General features: G+C 49.3%; 1 protein-coding gene across 1 annotated transcript; it reads left to right on the top strand.

Annotated features, from left to right (window-relative positions):
- The first annotated feature begins 17,530 nt into the window (after window positions 1–17,530).
- Window positions 17,531–18,072, top strand: LOC123042877 (cysteine proteinase inhibitor 8-like). Its single transcript, XM_044465246.1, has one exon. It carries the CDS (start codon window positions 17,592–17,594, stop codon window positions 17,976–17,978), a length of 387 nt encoding a protein of 128 aa, XP_044321181.1. The 5' UTR covers window positions 17,531–17,591; the 3' UTR covers window positions 17,979–18,072.
- Window positions 18,073–18,629: the final 557 nt, after the last annotated feature.

Genomic DNA, 18,629 nt, shown 5'->3' on the forward strand with positions numbered 1-18,629 from the left:
GCTTGAATACGATTGCCTTTGGCTCGAAATATCTTTTGCAGGTTCAAAGCAAGGCGCCTTTACTGCAATCGACTTATTCTTTAGTCCACTTAGGCGAGCACTGGGCTGTGGCCAAGCCTCCGAGTGGAAGCCTGGCTTACCACTCGGTAGGATTTGACAACTTAGGCGAGTGCTTGGACTGCAACTAAGCCCCCGAGTGAGAGGTTTGCTCTTCACTCGGTAGGATTTTTATAACTTAGGCGAGCACAGGGCTGCAGCTAAGCCTCCGAGTGGAAGTCTGGCTTACCACTCGGTAGGGTTTTGATAACTTAGGCGAGTGCTTGGACTGCAACTAAGCCCCCGAGTGAGAGGTTTGCTCTTCACTCGGTAGGATTTTTATAACTTAGGCGAGCACAGGGCTGCAGCTAAGCCTCCGAGTGGAAGTCTGGCTTACCACTCGGTAGGATTTTTATAACTTAGGCGAGTGCTTGGACTGCAGCTAAGCCCCCGAGTGAGAGGGTTGCTCTACACTCGGTAGGATTTTGATAGCTTAGGCGAGTGCTTGGACTGCAGCTAAGCCCCCGAGTGAGAGGGTTGCTCTACACTCGGTAGGATTTTGATAACTTAGGCGAGTGCTTGGACTGCAGCTAAGCCTCCGAGTGGAAGTCTGGCTTACCACTCGGTAGGATTTTTATAACTTAGGCGAGTGCTTGGACTGCAGCTAAGCCTCTGAGTGGAAGTCTGGCTTACCACTCGGTAGGATTTTTACAAACTTAGGCGAGTGCTTGGACTGCAGCTAAGCCCCCGAGTGAGAGGGTTGCTCTACACTCGGTAGGATTTTGATAACTTAGGCGAGTGCTTGGACTGCAGCTAAGCCCCCGAGTGAGAGGGTTGCTCTTCACTCGGTAGGATTTTTACAAACTTAGGCGAGTGCTTGGACTGCAGCTAAGCCCCCCGAGTGAGAGGTTTGCTCTACACTCGGTAGGATTTTGATAACTTAGGCGAGTGCTTGGACTGCAGCTAAGCCCCTGAGTGAGAGGGTTGCTCTTCACTCGGTAGGATTTTTACAAACTTAGGCGAGTGCTTGGACTGCAGCTAAGCCCCCCGAGTGAGAGGTTTGCTCTTCACTCGGTAGGATTTTTATAACTTAGGCGAGCACAGGGCTGCAGCTAAGCCTCCGAGTGGAAGTCTGGCTTACCACTCGGTAGGATTTTTACAAACTTAGGCGAGTGCTTGGACTGCAGCTAAGCCCCCCGAGTGAGAGGTTTGCTCTACACTCGGTAGGATTTTGATAACTTAGGCGAGTGCTTGGACTGCAGCTAAGCCCCCGAGTGAGAGGGTTGCTCTTCACTCGGTAGGATTTTTACAAACTTAGGCGAGTGCTTGGACTGCAGCTAAGCCCCCCGAGTGAGAGGTTTGCTCTTCACTCGGTAGGATTTTTATAACTTAGGCGAGCACAGGGCTGCAGCTAAGCCTCCGAGTGGAAGTCTGGCTTACCACTCGGTAGGGTTTTTGATAACTTAGGCGAAACGGATTCGCAGCTAAGCCTCCGAGTGAGAGTCTGGCTCACCACTCGGTAGGATTTTTACAAACTTAGGCGAAACGGATTCGCGGCTAAGTCACCCACTGAGGGGGAATTTTATTTGGACAAAAATAAAAAGTGACAGAAATTATGGAGGAACTATGACACTATTATTTTGAGGTCCATGGACTACAGAAGTACTTTATTGCAACTCATCCGAGTGATAAAACTTAAGTGTAAAATGGGCGGAGTAGCTCCGCGTTCCAAGCTCGGGGCTCGTCGATATTATGCTCGACGTTGTAAAGACGGTACGCCCCGTTGTGGAGAACCTTGGTGACGATGAAGGGGCCTTCCCAAGAAGGAGCAAGCTTGTGTGGTTTGTGCTGATCCACTCGGAGAACTAAATCCCCTTCCTGGAAGGCTCGACCTCTCACATTTCTGGCGTGGAAACGACGCAAATCTTGTTGGTAGATGGTCGACCGGATCAGAGCCATCTCCCTTTCTTCTTCTAAAAGGTCGACTGCGTCCTGCCGCGCTTGTTCAGCCTCTGCTTCGTTGTAGATTTCAACTCGAGGAGCATTGTGGAGAAGATCACTCGGCAAGACTGCTTCAGCTCCGTAGACCAAGAAGAATGGAGTTCTTCCGGTCGACCGATTAGGTGTGGTCCGCAGCCCCCAAAGCACTGAGGGAAGTTCGTCTACCCAAGCTCCAGCCGCGTGTTTGAGATCACGCATCAGTCGAGGCTTCAATCCCTTAAGAATCAGTCCATTAGCTCGCTCTGCTTGTCCATTCGACTGCGGATGGGCGACTGAAGCGTAGTCGACCCGTGTGCCTTGGGAGTTGCAGAAATCTCTGAATTCCTCTGAGTCAAAGTTCGACCCATTATCCGTAATGATGCTGTGCGGGACTCCATATCTGAATATTAGTTCCCTGATGAAGCTAACAGCAGTACCGGTGTCAAGGCTCTTGATTGGTTTAGCCTCGATCCACTTGGTGAACTTGTCGACTGCCACCAGTACATGCGTGAAGCCACTTCGTCCTGTTCTCAAAGGACCGACCATGTCCAGTCCCCATACTGCGAAAGGCCAGACGAGTGGGATGGTCTTCAGAGCCGACGCAGGCTTGTGCGACATATTCGAGTAGAACTGACATCCCTCGCACTTATCCACTATCTCTTTTGCCATCTCATTCGCCTTTGGCCAGTAAAATCCGGCTCGGTATGCTTTGGCCACGATGGTCCGAGAGGACGCATGATGACCACAGGTCCCCGAGTGAATATCATTGAGGATGAGTCGACCTTCTTCTGGTGTTATGCACTTCTGACCAACTCCAGTCGCGCTTTCTCTGTACAATTGTCCTTTGATTACGGTAAAGGCCTTAGATCGACGGACGATCTGTCGAGCCTCTTCCTCATCCTCCGGAAGCTCTTTTCTCAGGATATATGCGACATACGGAACTGTCCAGTCGGGAATGACCACCAAAACCTCCATGATCAAGTCGACCACCGCTGGGACTTCAACTTCAGTCGGATCTGTGGCACTCTTGGGCTGTGGAGTTTCTTCGGTGAAAGGATCTTCTTTGACTGACGGAGTGTGTATATGCTCCAAGAACACACCACTCGGAATGGCTTCTCTCTTGGAACCTATCTTTGCTAGATCATCAGCTGCTTGATTTTTCAGTCGGGGTATATGATGGAGCTCCAACCCCTCGAACTTCTTTTCCAGCTTCCTCACTGCACTGCAGTATCCAGTCATGGCTGGGCTTCTCACGTCCCACTCTTTCATCACCTGATTGACCACTAAATCCGAGTCGCCATAGACCATCAGGCGACGGACGCCGAGTGAAATGGCCATGCGCAACCCATATAAGAGGGCCTCATATTCTGCCTCATTGTTGGAGGAATCAAAGTGAATCTGGAGCACATATCTGAGCTTATCTCCTCTGGGGGAAACCAGGACAACCCCAGCACCGGAACCATTCAACATCTTAGAGCCATCAAAGAACATGGTCCAATGCTCCGAGTGAACTTCAGTCGGCTGCTGCTGTTCAATCCACTCGGCGAGGAAATCTGCTATTGCCTGGGACTTAATGGCTTTCTTTGCCTCAAACTTGATATCAAGGGGAAGAAGTTCAATCGCCCATTTGGCCACTCGACCAGTTGCATCTCTGTTGTGCAAAATCTCTGATAGTGGAGCGTCGCTGACGACTGTGATGGAATGATCAGAAAAATAATGAGCAACCTTCTTTGTGGTCATGTATATTCCATACACAAGCTTCTGATAATGAGGATATCTCTGCTTGGATGGAGTCAAGACTTCAGACAAATAATACACTGGGCGCTGAACTTTGAGAGCTTTTCCTTCTTCTTCCCGCTCGACCGTTAGCACAGTACTGACGACTTGTCCTGTGGCTGCGATATAGAGCAACAGAGGCTCTTTGCTGATTGGAGCAGCAAGCACCGGCTGGGTGGAGAGCAGAGTTTTAGCTCGGCAAACGCTGCATCAGCTTCTGGAGTCCACTCGAACTTGTCTGTCTTCTTCATCAGTCGGTAAAGAGGCAATGCCTTTTCACCGAGTCGTGAGATGAATCGACTTAATGCGGCCAAGCATCCAGTAAGCTTCTGGACATCGTGCACTCGCACAGGGCGTTTCATTCGGAGAATAGTGCCAATCTTCTCTGGGTTAGCGTCGATTCCCCGTTCGGAAACGAGAAAACCGAGTAACTTGCCACCAGGAACTCCAAATGTGCACTTTGATGGATTGAGCTTGATATCATATCTTCTGAGGTTGGCAAATGTTTCGGCGAGATCAGCGAGCAGGTCGGAACCTTTTCGTGACTTGACAACGATATCATCCATATATGCTTCCACATTCCGACTGATTTGAGTGAGTAGACACTTCTGAATCATTCGCATAAATGTGGCTCCGGCATTCTTGAGGCCGAATGGCATGGTGATATAGCAGAAGCACCCGAATGGAGTGATGAAAGCTGTTTTTACCTCGTCGGGTCCGTACAGACGGATCTGGTGGTACCCGGAGTAGGCATCTAAAAAAGATAGCCTCTCGCATCCCGCGGTCGAGTCAACAATTTGATCTATGCGAGGGAGAGGAAAATGATCTTTCGGGCAGGCCCGGTTGATGTGCTTGAAATCAATGCACATTCGGAGCGACTTGTCCTTCTTAGGAACCATGACGACATTAGCGAGCCACTCGGAGTGGTATATCTCTCGGATAAATCCTGCCGCCAACAGTCGAGCCACTTCTTCACCAATGGCTTTTCTCTTCTGGACGGCGGACCGCCGAAGATGCTCTTTGACTGGTTTTGCAGATGAGTCGACTCTTAGGCGATGCTCAGCCAGTCCCCTGGGAACACCTGGCATGTCAGCGGGCTTCCATGCAAAAATGTCCCAGTTCTCACGGAGGAACTGGATGAGCGCTTCTTCCTATTTTGGGTCGAGTGTTGTGGAGATGCGGGTCGGAGCTGCATCGGGGTCGGTCGGGTGAATGTGAACAGGCTTCGTCTCACCGGACGACTGGAATGCAGACTCTGTGGCGGGTTTCTTTGATCGCAGCAAGTCACTCGGATCTGCGTTTTGCTTGTATTCCTCGAACTCGACCGCTGTCACCTGGGAATCGGCAATCTTGGAGCCCTTCTGAAAGCACTCTTCTGCCTTTTTCCTATCACCGGTGACAGTGATCACTCCTTTGGGGCCGGGCATCTTCAATTTGAGGTACACGTAACATGGTCGAGCCATGAACCGTGCGTAAGCTGGTCTCCCCAAAATGGCATGATATGCACTCTGAAAATCCACGACCTCAAACGTCAACTTTTCTTTGCGAAAATGTTTCGAATCACCAAACACCACATCCAAAGCTATTTGGCCGAGTGACTCGGCTTTCTTCCCTGGTATAACTCCATGAAAGCTCATGTTACTAGTGCTCAGTCGGGACATCGGAATGCCCATTCCTTTCAGTGTGTCTGCATACAACAAATTCAGCCCGCTTCCACCATCCATCAGCACCTTTGTCAGTCGAGTGCCTTCGACAACTGGATCGACCACCAAAGCTTGCCTCCCAGGGGTGGCAATATGAGTCGGGTGATCAGATTGGTCGAATGTGATGGGTATTTGAGACCATTTCAGATAATTTGCTTTTGCTGGGGCAACCATGTTCACCTCTCGGTTAATGACTTTCAGTCGACTCCTGCTTTCCACATCTGCAAAGATCATCAGAGTGGAGTTGATATGCGGATATCCTTCCTCACTGTCCTCCTTGTCTTCGGCCTTGTCCGACTCCTTCTCCTTGTCCTTAGACTGTTTTCCCTGAAACTGCTGGATCAGGAGTCGACATTGGCGAGTGGTGTGCTTCGGGTAGATGATATTCCCCTCTTCGTCTTTCTTCGTGTGGATGTGACATGGCATATCCATTACGTCGTTCCCTTCTTTATCCTTTACCTTCTTGGGGTTCCAGGATCCTTTTGGTTTCCCCTTAAACTTTCCCTGAGTCACGGCCAGAGCCTCTCCAGGAGCTGCCGGTTCAGCCTTCCGCTTCTGTTTCCGACTGGTGTTTCCTTTTTCCGACTGACTCGGCTTGTGCTTGCCGCTTCGGAGTCGGTCTTCTTCTTCGCCGTTGGCGTACTTGGTAGCAATCTCCATCATCCGACTCAAGGTCATGTCACCGGTTCGACCAAACTTCAAACTCAGTTCTCTGTTCTTGACGCCATCTTTGAAGGCGCAGACTGCCTGATGATCAGACACATTCTCCACAGTGTGGTGCAAAGTGATCCACCTCTGAATATACTCTCTGAGAGTCTCATTAGCCTTCTGCACGCAGACTTGCAACTCTGTCAATCCAGCTGGTCGCTTGCAAGTTCCTTCAAACGTTCTGATGAACACTCGGGACAGATCCTCCCAAGTGTAAATGCTGCTAGGAGGTAATTGAGTCAACCATGCCCTGGCAGAACCTTCCAGCATGAGGGGCAAATGCTTCATGGCCACCTCGTCGTTCCCACCACCAATCTGAACTGCCACTCGGTAGTCTTCAAGCCAAGTTTCAGGCTTAGACTCACCAGTGAACTTGCTGACTCCTGTTGCCAACCTGAAATTGGGAGGGATAACTGCGGCTCTGATAGCTCTGCTGAAACATTCAGGACCAGAAACATGCACTCGACTGCTTGTGGGTGCATCTCTGTCGAGTCCGCCTCGATGGGCTCTGTTCCGGTCGACCAAACCTTGCACGATAATGGATCGCGCGTCGAAGCCTGGTTCTCTGGGGTCGACTGGAACCCTTCGCCCTGTACTGTACTGACGCCTGTCATCTTGCGCCGAGGAGCATAAGACCCACCCCTCGGAGGGGAATGGGGCACTCGACGCCTATCATCTCGGTCGAGTCGTCGCCATATTGGCCTCGCCGATTCTCGTGCTGCCTCACGCCGCGGAGGCGATCTGGGGCTGTGAGCCGACTGAACCGTATTCGCAGTGACGGATCGACTGTGAATTCTGTTGCGCGACTGAGACACGGCTGAATTCTGATCTCCTGCTGCCCGGAGCAGATCCCTGATCTGCAGCAAACCTCTGCCAGCTTCCGACTGCGAAGGCTGGATGGACTCTGCTATACGGGTCGCAGCTGCTAAATTCTGGATTGGGGTTCGATATACCTGAGTCGGCGGGAAGAGTTGACGTCGACTGGTGTCGGGAACTCGTTGCCGCGCGCGCTCGTCGAGTGCTCGCTGAAGATTCTCCAGTCGAGTGCGCTCGGCCAAATTGGCCAGACGCGCCTCCTCCAAGGCACGAGCCTCGGGGGTTTCTCCTGCGATGGGAGTACGCAGGGGATCCTCGTTCCTGCGGCGAAGTTCCTCTCTTTGCAGAGAGTCGAGTGGCTCGGGCTGGTACTCTTCGTAGCCTCATGCAGGGTCGCCGCCGTCACCTGCTCCACCATCACGGGCGAAGCCAGGGGGACTGTGGGGCACGTCGACCATCAAGATTTCCGCCGCTGGATCACTGCTACCGCACTCGGATGCAGTCTCTACGGAGCCAGTCGACAGATCGAACAAGCCGTAGAGAGATTCGTCGGGCTCGATTGCCGCAACTTGGGTGGTGGCCGATTGGCGAGCCACCGCGTGCCTCACCCATCGCTGAAGCCTCGACCGGCCCGAGCGCTTGCGCTGGCGGGAGACCGGGAGGGTGGACGATGGAGGAGCCGACCGATACTGGGTCGACGGTTGCCGCAGCAGAACGCCGCGGACACATGCACGAAAATGCGTCGCACCGCGGACGGGGAGCGCATCAACGTCGAGTGGAGCCTCCTGGAGCCACGCGGAGTCGTCGGCGATGAAGGTGAGAGTGCCGAGACGGATCTCTTGACCCCCGACCAAAACTCCAGCAGACACCATGATGAAAGTACTCGGAAGAATCGCAACTTCTCCACAAAATCGCTAAAACACCTGCCCCACGGTGGGCGCCAACTGTCGTGGTTCTAAGCCTGACAGTAGAGTGGGGGGTAGGTATGGAGAGGCAAGGTCCTAGCTATGGAGAGGTTGTAAACACAAGGGATGTACGAGTTCAGGCCCTTCTCGGAAGAAGTAATAGCCCTACGTCTCGGAGCCCGGAGGCGGTCGAGTGGATTATGAGTATATGAGTTACAAGGTGCCGAACCCTTCTGCCTGTGGAGGGGGGTGGCTTATATAGAGTGCGCCAGGACCCCAGCCAGCCCACGTAGGAGAGGGTTTAAGGTGAGTTAAGTCTGGGGCGTTACTGGTAACGCCCCACATAAAGTGCCTTTACTATCATAAAGTCTACTTGATTACAGGCCGTCGCAGTGCAGAGTGCCTCTTGACCTTCTGGTGGTCGAGTGAGTCTTCGTGGTCGAGTCCTTCAAGACAGTCGAGTGTGTCCCTCGTTGGTCGACTGGAAGGCGACTTCTTCTAAGGGTGTCCTTGGGTAAGGTACTTAGATCAGGTCCATGACCCTACCCTAGGTACATAACCCCATCACCGGCCGCCGCCCATCCCTCTCCCGCCCGCAGCGCTCGCCACGCCCACTCGCAGCGCTCCTTCGCATCGCACACCCGCCTGCAGCGCTTCTCCCGCTCGCTCGTCGTCCGCATCCAGGAGCCATGGCTCATGAAGACACATGCACGGGTGCACGTTCTGGACAAGGAGGTGTTACACGGGCTGGAGTGCATCATCGCTCGTCCGCGTCTTCTCAATTTTGCTCATCGCGTGTCTCGGCGGATCATCCGATGCACGTCTCCGTAAGATCAAGTGAAGATTAACGTCAAGTTTACATGCCTTTGCCGGGAGGCCCGTCCGCCGCTGCCTCTGCCGTCCCGCCGCCGGAGCCCTACGGCTCCGCCGCCGGTGCTCATTTCAGCTTTTTTTTTCTCTCTTCGCCTAGGCATAGCTTTGGCCTTATATGACTTCGCTTTTTTTTTGCCGGCGTATTTTGCGTGTGTGTGTGCCTGTTGGCTATGTGCATCCTTATTTTGTAGAGGCCGGGTATATGCTCATCATAGTTGTATCCCCTTGATGCTACATTATAAGTGAATAAAAACGCCCTTTATCGAACAAATGTGTTTTTTTAGGATAATGAGGCAAATTGTATGCAAAGATTCTTTCTGAGGGGGTTGAGGCAAATTGTTTGCACTTTTTTTTACATTACGAGAAACCAATTGTTTGCACAGATACTAGTTGCGATCTAGGAGTAACTAACGGAGGCCAACTGCATATACCGCCGGGCTGGGCTCCGACTCTCCATCGAACCGCTTTAAAATTCCTGTCGCGATCGACACGATCCATCGCGAAAGAGCAGATCGCTCTTTTCTTAAAAAAGAAAAAAAAGCAGATCGCTCTATGTCGACGTCCTCGGCGGCGAATCACTTGCGCTCTCCGGCTGTAGCGGCTGCCTCCGCCACCGTCCCCGACGAGGCGTCTCCATCTCCATGGACTTCCCTCCACGCGGATCTGGTTCGCCTGGTCGGCTGGCGAGTGCTGTCGGGAGATCTGCTAGACTATGTCCGCTTCCGCACAGTCTGCACACGCTGGCGGTCTAGCACCGTCCGTCCTCGCGGCCGTGGAATCGTCGATCCGCGTTTTCACCCACGCCGATGGATGGTGCTGTCCGAGGGACATGGATTAGAGTTTGACCCCAACGAGGCGTCGTCCCTCCACGCGGATCTGGTTCGCCTGGTCGGCTGTCGAGTGCTGGCTGGAGATCTGCTCGACTACGTCCGCTTCCGTGCAGTCTGCACACACTGGCGGTTCAGCACCGTCTGTCCTCACGGCCGTGGAATCGTCGTCCCGCGTTTTCACCCGCGTCGATGGATGGTGCTGCCCGAGGGACATGGATTACACCCCGACGATAAGGGCAAGAGACGCCTATTCAGCCTCTCCACCGGAGTTTCCGTTTGCCCTCGACTTCCACACGACTGTCGCATCCTCGACTCGGTCGACGGGATCCTCCTACTGCAGCGGCAGCAGCGACAACACGATCAAGGTAGCATCTGTCTTTTCAACCCCCTCACCGGCGACCTTATGGAGCTCCCGCCGCTCGGGTCCATCGTGTCAAACTCGAAACTCCACTTGAGTTCCCATGAGATAACTACTCATGTGGTACCTGGCGGCGTGGTCACCTCCTTGACGGCGAGCTCGGATGGAGCCGCTGCAGTGATGATCTGGCTTGTAGAATTATCACGCGTCATCTTTGCTACCACCAAGGACAAGCAATGGAGCCAGTCGACCCGGAGGTTCTTTTGGACCAGGAGGCCTGTATCATTTCAAGGAAAATTATACATCTTATCTTATGACCTACCTAGTCATGCACATCAGGTTCTCCAGATGGGCCCGCCCATGCATGAGCATGGGACAACCTCGGGGTTAGGTTCACCTTTCTTACCGCCATCAAAGTTGATTGCCACATGTCCAACGATGAAAATCTCCGATGGCATTGGCCTAGCAGAATGTGACTCGGAGATTTTGGTCATAGCCTACAAAGATCCTACACACACGCATATGGTGGTTTATAGAGTAACTGATCTTATCCTCGGCAAGGTTACCCCGGTGACAAACATCGGAGGCAAATCTGTCTTTTTTGATACCGAAACAAGTATGCAAACTGCAAATAATGGGGTGATTCCTACGATCACGAGCGACACCATTGTGCTTCGCCGGCATCACGAGAGATGTCACCTTTGGCAGTACCACCTTGATAGCGGCATGTGGTCGCCAACAACACACCCCATGAGCCATTGTGGCCTCATTTGCCATATATACGACTGTTGTGGTTGTACACTGCGCGCCCATGCCGGCTGGTGAGCTCTAGATGTGAATTGATACTACCAAACATGTACAATTATTTTCTGATTTGGATGTGCTAACTTGTTTTTCGGTTTATGCATGTACTCAGGACTGTCAGGGGTATTATGACCAAATGATCGAAGCAGCTGTAGCAAGAGAGGAGGCTCAACCTGGATTGAAAGTGAAGAAGTGGTCGTCACTACTCTTAATACTCTTAATAGTAGTGATGACTTCTCTTCGAAAGCCTTCTCAAAATGAAATTCTATGGCAACAGCGTTGTTTACCTATCCGACGCTTTCTTTTCTTTTTATCGGCCTCTAGCTACTGGGGATGATTCTTATGGATGCTTGGGGCCAGTTCTTTCGGACAGTGGCTTTTGCATAAGCTGCCATGAGAATAAGCCTCATATAAGCTGTTCTGGAAATAAGTCCATGAGAATAAGCCATCTTTTCTCTGTGCTTATTTGCTATGTTCTGTGATGAAAAGTGTCCCTAAACTGTACATGTATGACCTGACCTATATTTTGCAATTTACGTTGTGTTTATAGTAGCAGCAACTTGGACAACTTCATTCATATTCTGTTTCATTTTTAGCAAAGGTATTCTTACTGCCAACTTGCAAAACGGCTAGCAGGACCAAATCAAACAACAATCAAACTGCTAGTGCTTGTATACAAATTTCTGAATGCCTTCAGTAACAATTGCTCTTTTTACAGTAAGTATTGGACCTGACCAAGAACTAGCCCTTGCAGTAGTTTTCTATATTTCTGAATCCTGAAGAGATGTCAACCAAAACCAGCTACATCTCTATGTCTAGGTCATCAAGAAAAGTACTGTGCCTTGGTCATCAAGGTCATACATCTGGATCTATTTTGGTTTTACTATACACTGTTAAGAAAAGTACTCGGCCTTGAAAAGCATCACGTTCTGGCCCCACAAAAAAAAATTCAGAGGAAAGAAAGGAATTTATCGATGATGGCTAGAAAGAAAGCAAGGGACCCACCCAGCCACCTAGCTCGACCCACTGGCACCCATCACCGATGCACGACAAGTAGGACTTGGACTATTGTGTTTGCTCGGTAGCGAAGCACGGGCATTGTGAATTTTATCGCTCCTATATGTGAAACTTTGAATTTGTTTAGTTATAGCAGTTGAGGCAGAGGAAGAGTATGATAAAGAGATGCAGAAAAAAGGGATTGATTAAATGTCCACATAGTATGTAATCTATTACTCCCTCCGATCCAAAATAAGTGTTGTGGTTTTTGTTCAAATGTTAACTAAAACCACGACACTTACTTTTGACTGGAGGGAGTATGTTTTTACGCCCACTTGTTTGTTTCTTTTCTTTAAATCCTTCTTGTCTATAAGAGAACTAACTAGATGCTTCATTTGGATTTGTGTATAATTGGGTAAGGGGTATATGATATACTGTTTCTCCCGTTGCAATGCATGCGCATATTTGCTAGTATTTTAACATGAAAGAAAACTAGCGGCTCTGTTACAACATATAAAAATTTAAATAGTTCTATGAGACAGCGGGAACACACACAAAGACATGCATAACCGGTCAAACATTAGGAATCATATGCTTGTACGCGGTGTCAAAAGACATCATGTGTCGAAACTGCAGGACAAACCGAAGGAGGTATATACAGAAGACCCAAGTAATCTCATTGACAGCAATCTCTGTTGTACACATTAACAACAATCTCTGTTGTACCCAAGTAATCTGTCTAGGACGATGAATCTGCTCTAGAAACTTAGGTGTACCAACTTGCTCGCACGGAAGTCACCACAATGACAACAATCGTAGATATGATAAACAAGGCCACAGGTGCAATCATGGTAATCATCAGCACACCCCATGGCTGGTCCTTGGGACCATTCGCCGCTAGAGAGGTCATAGTACAAAGGAGAGTTATCCTTGAGACGCCGACGGCGTACAATGGTGTCGCCCATAGCAGTAGGTATGGCCTTGTAACTCACAGCAATAGTCTCCCTCACATAAACAGAGATATCATCGCCGTCGATGCAAATTCCATGGTCAATAGTAGTGAAGAGAGTATTACCTCCAATGCTTGTTGCCGGGACAACCTTGCCCATGATAAGATCGGCTACTTTGTAGATGAGCAAGCGGCCCTTGAAAAGTGGGTTAGCATCGTGACCAATCACTAGGATCTCCGAGACACAATCTTCCATGTAGAACATGCCAGAAATTTTGTCAGTGGGACACGTGGCAATCAACTTTGGTGGCAACAAATAAGATGAGTTGCCGTCATGATCAAGGCGGGGTGGGTCGATCTGGAGAATATGTTGTTCACGGCGATATGTGGTTGGAGAATCCAACACAAATAATTTCCCTTGGGATGATATTATCTCCGAGTACCATCCGATATTCCAAGTCGAGACACTCCACTGCTGGTCCTTAGTAGTAGCAAAGAATACACGTGATATATTGTAAAGCTTGATCATGACTGTGACGACTCCATCAATACTGACGCTAATGGAAGTGACACTACGGAAATCAACCCGTCTTGTGCCATCGGACATATCCAAGTTGGCTCTTACAAGGGACATGAGCGGTGGTAGCTCCGCAAAGTCGCCGGTGAAAGGGTGGAGGACCAGGATTGCGGAGGTGTCTTGGCTTTTCCGTTGCAAGAGGAGGAGGCCATCGGCCGAGTCAAGGACATAGCTATCGCTTAAGAACGGGAGCCAGGCGCGGACGAAAACTCCTGTGGAGAGATTGAAGAAACGCTTCTTGCCGTCGGCAGGGTGAAGGCCGTGACCCTCAGGCAGCAGGAACCACCTCTTGGGGTGGAAGCGTGGGTCGACGATGCCGTGCCCCCGCGGCGCGACGGTGCTGGACCGCCAATGGGCGCACACGGCACGAAACCGGACATAGTCCAGTATATCTCCTGCCAGCACCTGCCAGCCGAGTAGACGAACCAAATCTGCATGCAGAGACGACCATGATGGATAGATTTCGTCTTGGGAGCTGGCGGCAGCATCAGCGATGGCTGATGCGCCGTCGCGGTTCGCCCGTGATGATGACATGACATGGGTGGATCGATTGCAGACGGCGTATCTTCTCTCTTCTCTCGAACAGTAGAAGATCGATCGCAGACGAAGTATGTTCTCTCTTCTATGGGAAAGTAGAAGATCGATCTGGTCTTTCTACCCTAGCTAGCTCTACGTGCCGAGGGATAGCTTCTTTTTTTTTCCTTTGAGAAGAACGTACCGAGGGAAGGGACAGCTGAGACGCAGACTGCGTACGACTCCGCTACGAGGAGATCAAACCGATCGGAACTCGACTCGATTGGCAAAGATTACTGGGCCGGGTCGTAATTGGCGGCAGAATTGGACCTTGGATGCTATTACCCCTCTCGTGGATACAAATGCAAAGCCCAGCTAGCTGGACTTTTAATCCTAAAAAGGGGGAAATCTTATCTGGCTGCCGTCAGATTTTTTAGGTGTTCCCAGCGACCGACCTATTAGCCGTTGGATCAAAAACACATATCTTAAACCACCTGTGAGGGACACGCCATCTTGTCCGAGTCGTTCGCTGGACTGGAAATGCTAGCGAACGACAACACTACATCCCACCCCCTCTCGGCTATCTTTCTTAGTTTCTCTCCCATAGGATGTGTGTGTGATACCGCCGCTGTCTCCATCGAGTTTCTCGGTGAGCGGACCTCGACGGGATCTGCCATGTTGCCAGCGGAGAGGAGTGGAGGAGGTTGCCAGTGGCGGAGGTAGCGCCGCCCCATGTACCAGCCTGTCGTGAGGTGCGCGTCGGGAGGAGCAGGTGCGTCACGGGCCCATCGTCGTCGCCGCGTGGACCGCGTTTCACCTCGGGCACGTGATTCAGGGGAGGATATCTCGCGGGTGGCGTCGGGGGGCTCGGGAGGCCATCCATGGGATGGGAGGGTCGGCGGCGTTCGACACCGACGCACGCGTGCCCCGTCTTCGGCCTGCCGTCGCCCGTCTGTGAGGCCCTCTTCTCCCGGTTGTCGCAATCACAATACATTAAGAGTGTTGCGTGCAGGGCGAATAATCCCCGAGTGGAGCTAATCCACACAAGGCAGGATGGGCCAACAATAAAACTGCCTATATAAATTCGGGAATTATTCAAATCATCCGACGAGACTGCCGGGAGCAGTCTCCTCATTTGTTCCTCCCGAGCCCCCACTCCCAAGCTGATGCCTCCCACGCTGCTCCGACCGCGATCAATGAGGCCCGCCGAAGGCAAGCATATCAACGAGGCCATCGGCAAGCACACCAACATGGTTGCCCTCGAGGAGCACCGTCATCCATAGGTGTCGCCTTCTCGAGCTTTAGCCGCGATTGGGGCTAGAAGGCGGCGGGATCCGAAGGAGGAAGACGAGGAGTGTGGCTACCAGCGCGCTAGGCTGAGAGATAAGGTGGGCCAGGGTGATGTGCGAGACTGTACAATGGGGGCTTGATCACATGGCTCGCAACCGACATACCAAAGTTTCGGCGGGCGCACTGGCGTGAAACGTTTTCCAACTTTTAAGCACTGTATGCATATCCTCCACCCTTTCACCAACGACTTTGTGGAGCTACCGCCGCTCATGTCCCTGGTAAGGGCCAACTTGGATATGTCAAATGGCAGGAGCTATGTTGCTTTCACTGGTGTCACCTCCATGAGCATGAGTATTGATGGAGTCGTCACCGTCATGATCAAGCTTTATAATATACCACGAGTATTCTTTGCTACTACCAAGGACCAGCAATGGAGTGTCTCGACTTGGAGCCTCCAAGGCTACTCTCATACAATATCATCCCAAGGAAAATTATTTGCGTTGGATTCTCCCACCACATATGGTGGCAAACAACATATTCTGCAGATCGATCCACCCCGCCTTGATCATCACACAATGTCATCTTATTTGTTGCCGCCAAGGTTGATTGCCACCTGTCCCAATGACAGAATCAGAGGCCGGTTCAGCATGGAAGAATGCATCTCGGAGATCCTACTGATTGGTCACGACGCTAACCCACTTTTAGAGGGGCGCATGCTCGTCTACAAAGTAGCCGATCTTATCATGGGCAAGGTTGTCCCAGTAACAAGCATCGGAGGTAATACTCTCTTCACTACTATTGACCATGGAATTTGCATCGAGGACGATGATGTCTCTGTCTCTGTGAGGGAGACTATTGCCGTGAGTTACAAGGCCATACCTACTGCCGTGGGCGAACCATTGTACGTCGTCGGCGTCTCAAGGATAATTCTCCTTCGTACTACGACTTCTCTAGTGGCGAAAGGTTCCTAACACTTTCCGTGGGGTGTGCTGATGGTTGCTATGATTGCACATGTGGCCTTGTTTATCATATATACGATTGTTGTGATTGTGGTGACTTGCGTACGTGCAAGTTGGTACACCTAAGTTTCTAGAGAAGATTCATCTTAGACGGATGGAATGTTTAAAACAGAGATAGCTGTTATGAGATTACTTGGGTATTTTTATATATCTCCTTCGGTTCGGGCTGAAATTTCGGCATATATATGATGTGTTTTGACACCGCGTAGAAGCGGATGATTCCTAATCTTTAACATGTTATGCATGTCTCTGTGTGTGTTACCGCTGCCTCATAGAATTATTAATTTTAGCAATATGTGTATATGTTGTAACAGATCCGCTACTTTTCTTTCATGTTAAAATAGTAGCAAACACGTATGATATATCTTATACCCCTAAACCAATTATACACACAACCAAATGAAGCATCTAGTTAGTTCTCTTCTAGGCATGAAGGTTAATAATTAGAAAAGAAACCCGTCGTTAATTATTTAAAAAATACAAGGTCAGTGACTCAAATTTGTCATGAACCATACACTAAAATTACCATGGTGAATTACTTAAATTTGCAAAGATACATGCACTAAAATTTGCCATGGTTCATACCAAAAATATTTTCCTTGGTAAAATACTAAAATTTCATGGTAAAACTACTAAAATTTCCATGATCTATAAACTAAAGTTGCCATGATTTTTAAACTAAAATTTCCATGATGAATTACTAAAAATTGCCATAATCCATGAATTAATTTCACCGTGGTTAATTACTAAAAATTCCCACGATCCATTCATAAAATTTGCTGTGAAAATTAGTTGATATAAAATGGCAGCTTTAAAATCTAGAAGAAGAAAAATAGATGAAACATATCATGGCAACTTTAGTGTAAACACTATGACAATTTCAATGTAAATATCATGGCAACTTTTGGCACAAAAAAATCGTCAAAACATAGAAATATGGGATTTAGTTTTGAATATCTCGTCGAGGCAGATTTAACGATGAAAATAGATTTTTAATCAAATTTATTATTTGGGAGATAATACATTTTGAAGTCTAAAAAAAAATCTGCTGATGTTATCCATTTGATGTTCACCAAGCACGTGTTAACAAACTCGTCATCGGTTATTGCTACCGAAGTTATTAGTCGGTAAAAAAACAGTTATGACGATACCCGGCTATGAAATACAACCATCTAGAAAACATGTATTTAGACGTTTCTAAGTTTAAGTAGGTCAAATTCTTTGGATATGGATCCAATTGATTAAATTTTAAATAAAGTTTGGCCCTAATAAAAGGTTGTCATAAATGTCATTGTAAATGCCTACTTGGATAAGCATCCTATTAATGGCTGCCCCTTATAACAATGTCTATTTAAGCACACCTATCTCACTTGTTTTGGATCGACTCACATCACCAACTCACCAAAGTCCCACAAAACTATCTCAAGATATAGAACCCCATTAGACAATCCAATAGCCATGAGGACATCTAGCTTCCTCCTCCTCATCATTGTTGCGTTCCTCAGTGCCATTGGCTCACCCGCCACAGGCTGTGGGGAACGGATGGGTAACCAATTGTGGAACACAACAATAGAGAATGGATGGAAACCAATTGGAAACATCAATGACCAACACATCCAAGAGCTCATACATTGGGCGGTGTTGGAGTTCGGCAAGCACGTGAACTGCGTGCTCAAGTTCAACAAGGTGGTGAGTGGCAGGCAACAACTTGTTTCTGGAATGAACTACAAACTCATCATCGACGCATCAGACATTGGCGGGAAAGATGACAAGTACAAGGCAGAGGTGTACGAGCAGGAGTGGGCTCACAAACGCCAGCTCCTCTCATTCGCCAAGGTGAAATAGGCGGGTAGCAATAACTTCGGTAGTAATAATTGTGATGTTGCAGATTTGTTAACTGTTTTTTTATCGACTAATAATGTATCCTCTTGCGTTGCCATGCTTGTAACATATCAAATAGCATTCATCTACAACTTGACAATGATAAGAGCAGAAAATCGAACAACTAAATATAACTTGCAATTGCAGAGATCTATAACTGCAATACAATGCAATACCAAAGAGTCATGAAATAAAAACACGGTATTAGCACTAGATCGATCATTCTGCTATAACCAGTGGGATGGTTTCCAGGACACCATTCAACTTTTCCAAGGATAAGTACATCTCTATGACACGGAAATGAAGAAAAAAATAATACATCTATCAATCTATATACATCTAGTATAAGTTAATTCCGCCCAATGATACCTCCAATCTCCAACCACCGTCACGGTACTGGCGAAATTTTAGAGGTGATGATGCGGAGTGGACTTAATGTGATGGTGATGGAGGAGAGTAATTAGAGGTTATCAGTTAGTGTTTAGGCTTAGTGTTAGAGGGCTGTGTGTTATGCTGGGTGACACTAGGGTTGGGTGCATTAGAGGGATGTCTTTCTCGGATGGTAGTAGTCACTGGCCTCAAGAAAGAAATGTTTGGTGGCTGGAGGAGAAAAAT

Source organism: Triticum aestivum, chromosome 2B (assembly GCF_018294505.1).
Source record: "Triticum aestivum cultivar Chinese Spring chromosome 2B, IWGSC CS RefSeq v2.1, whole genome shotgun sequence".
Classification (NCBI taxonomy): Eukaryota; Viridiplantae; Streptophyta; class Magnoliopsida; order Poales; family Poaceae; genus Triticum; species Triticum aestivum.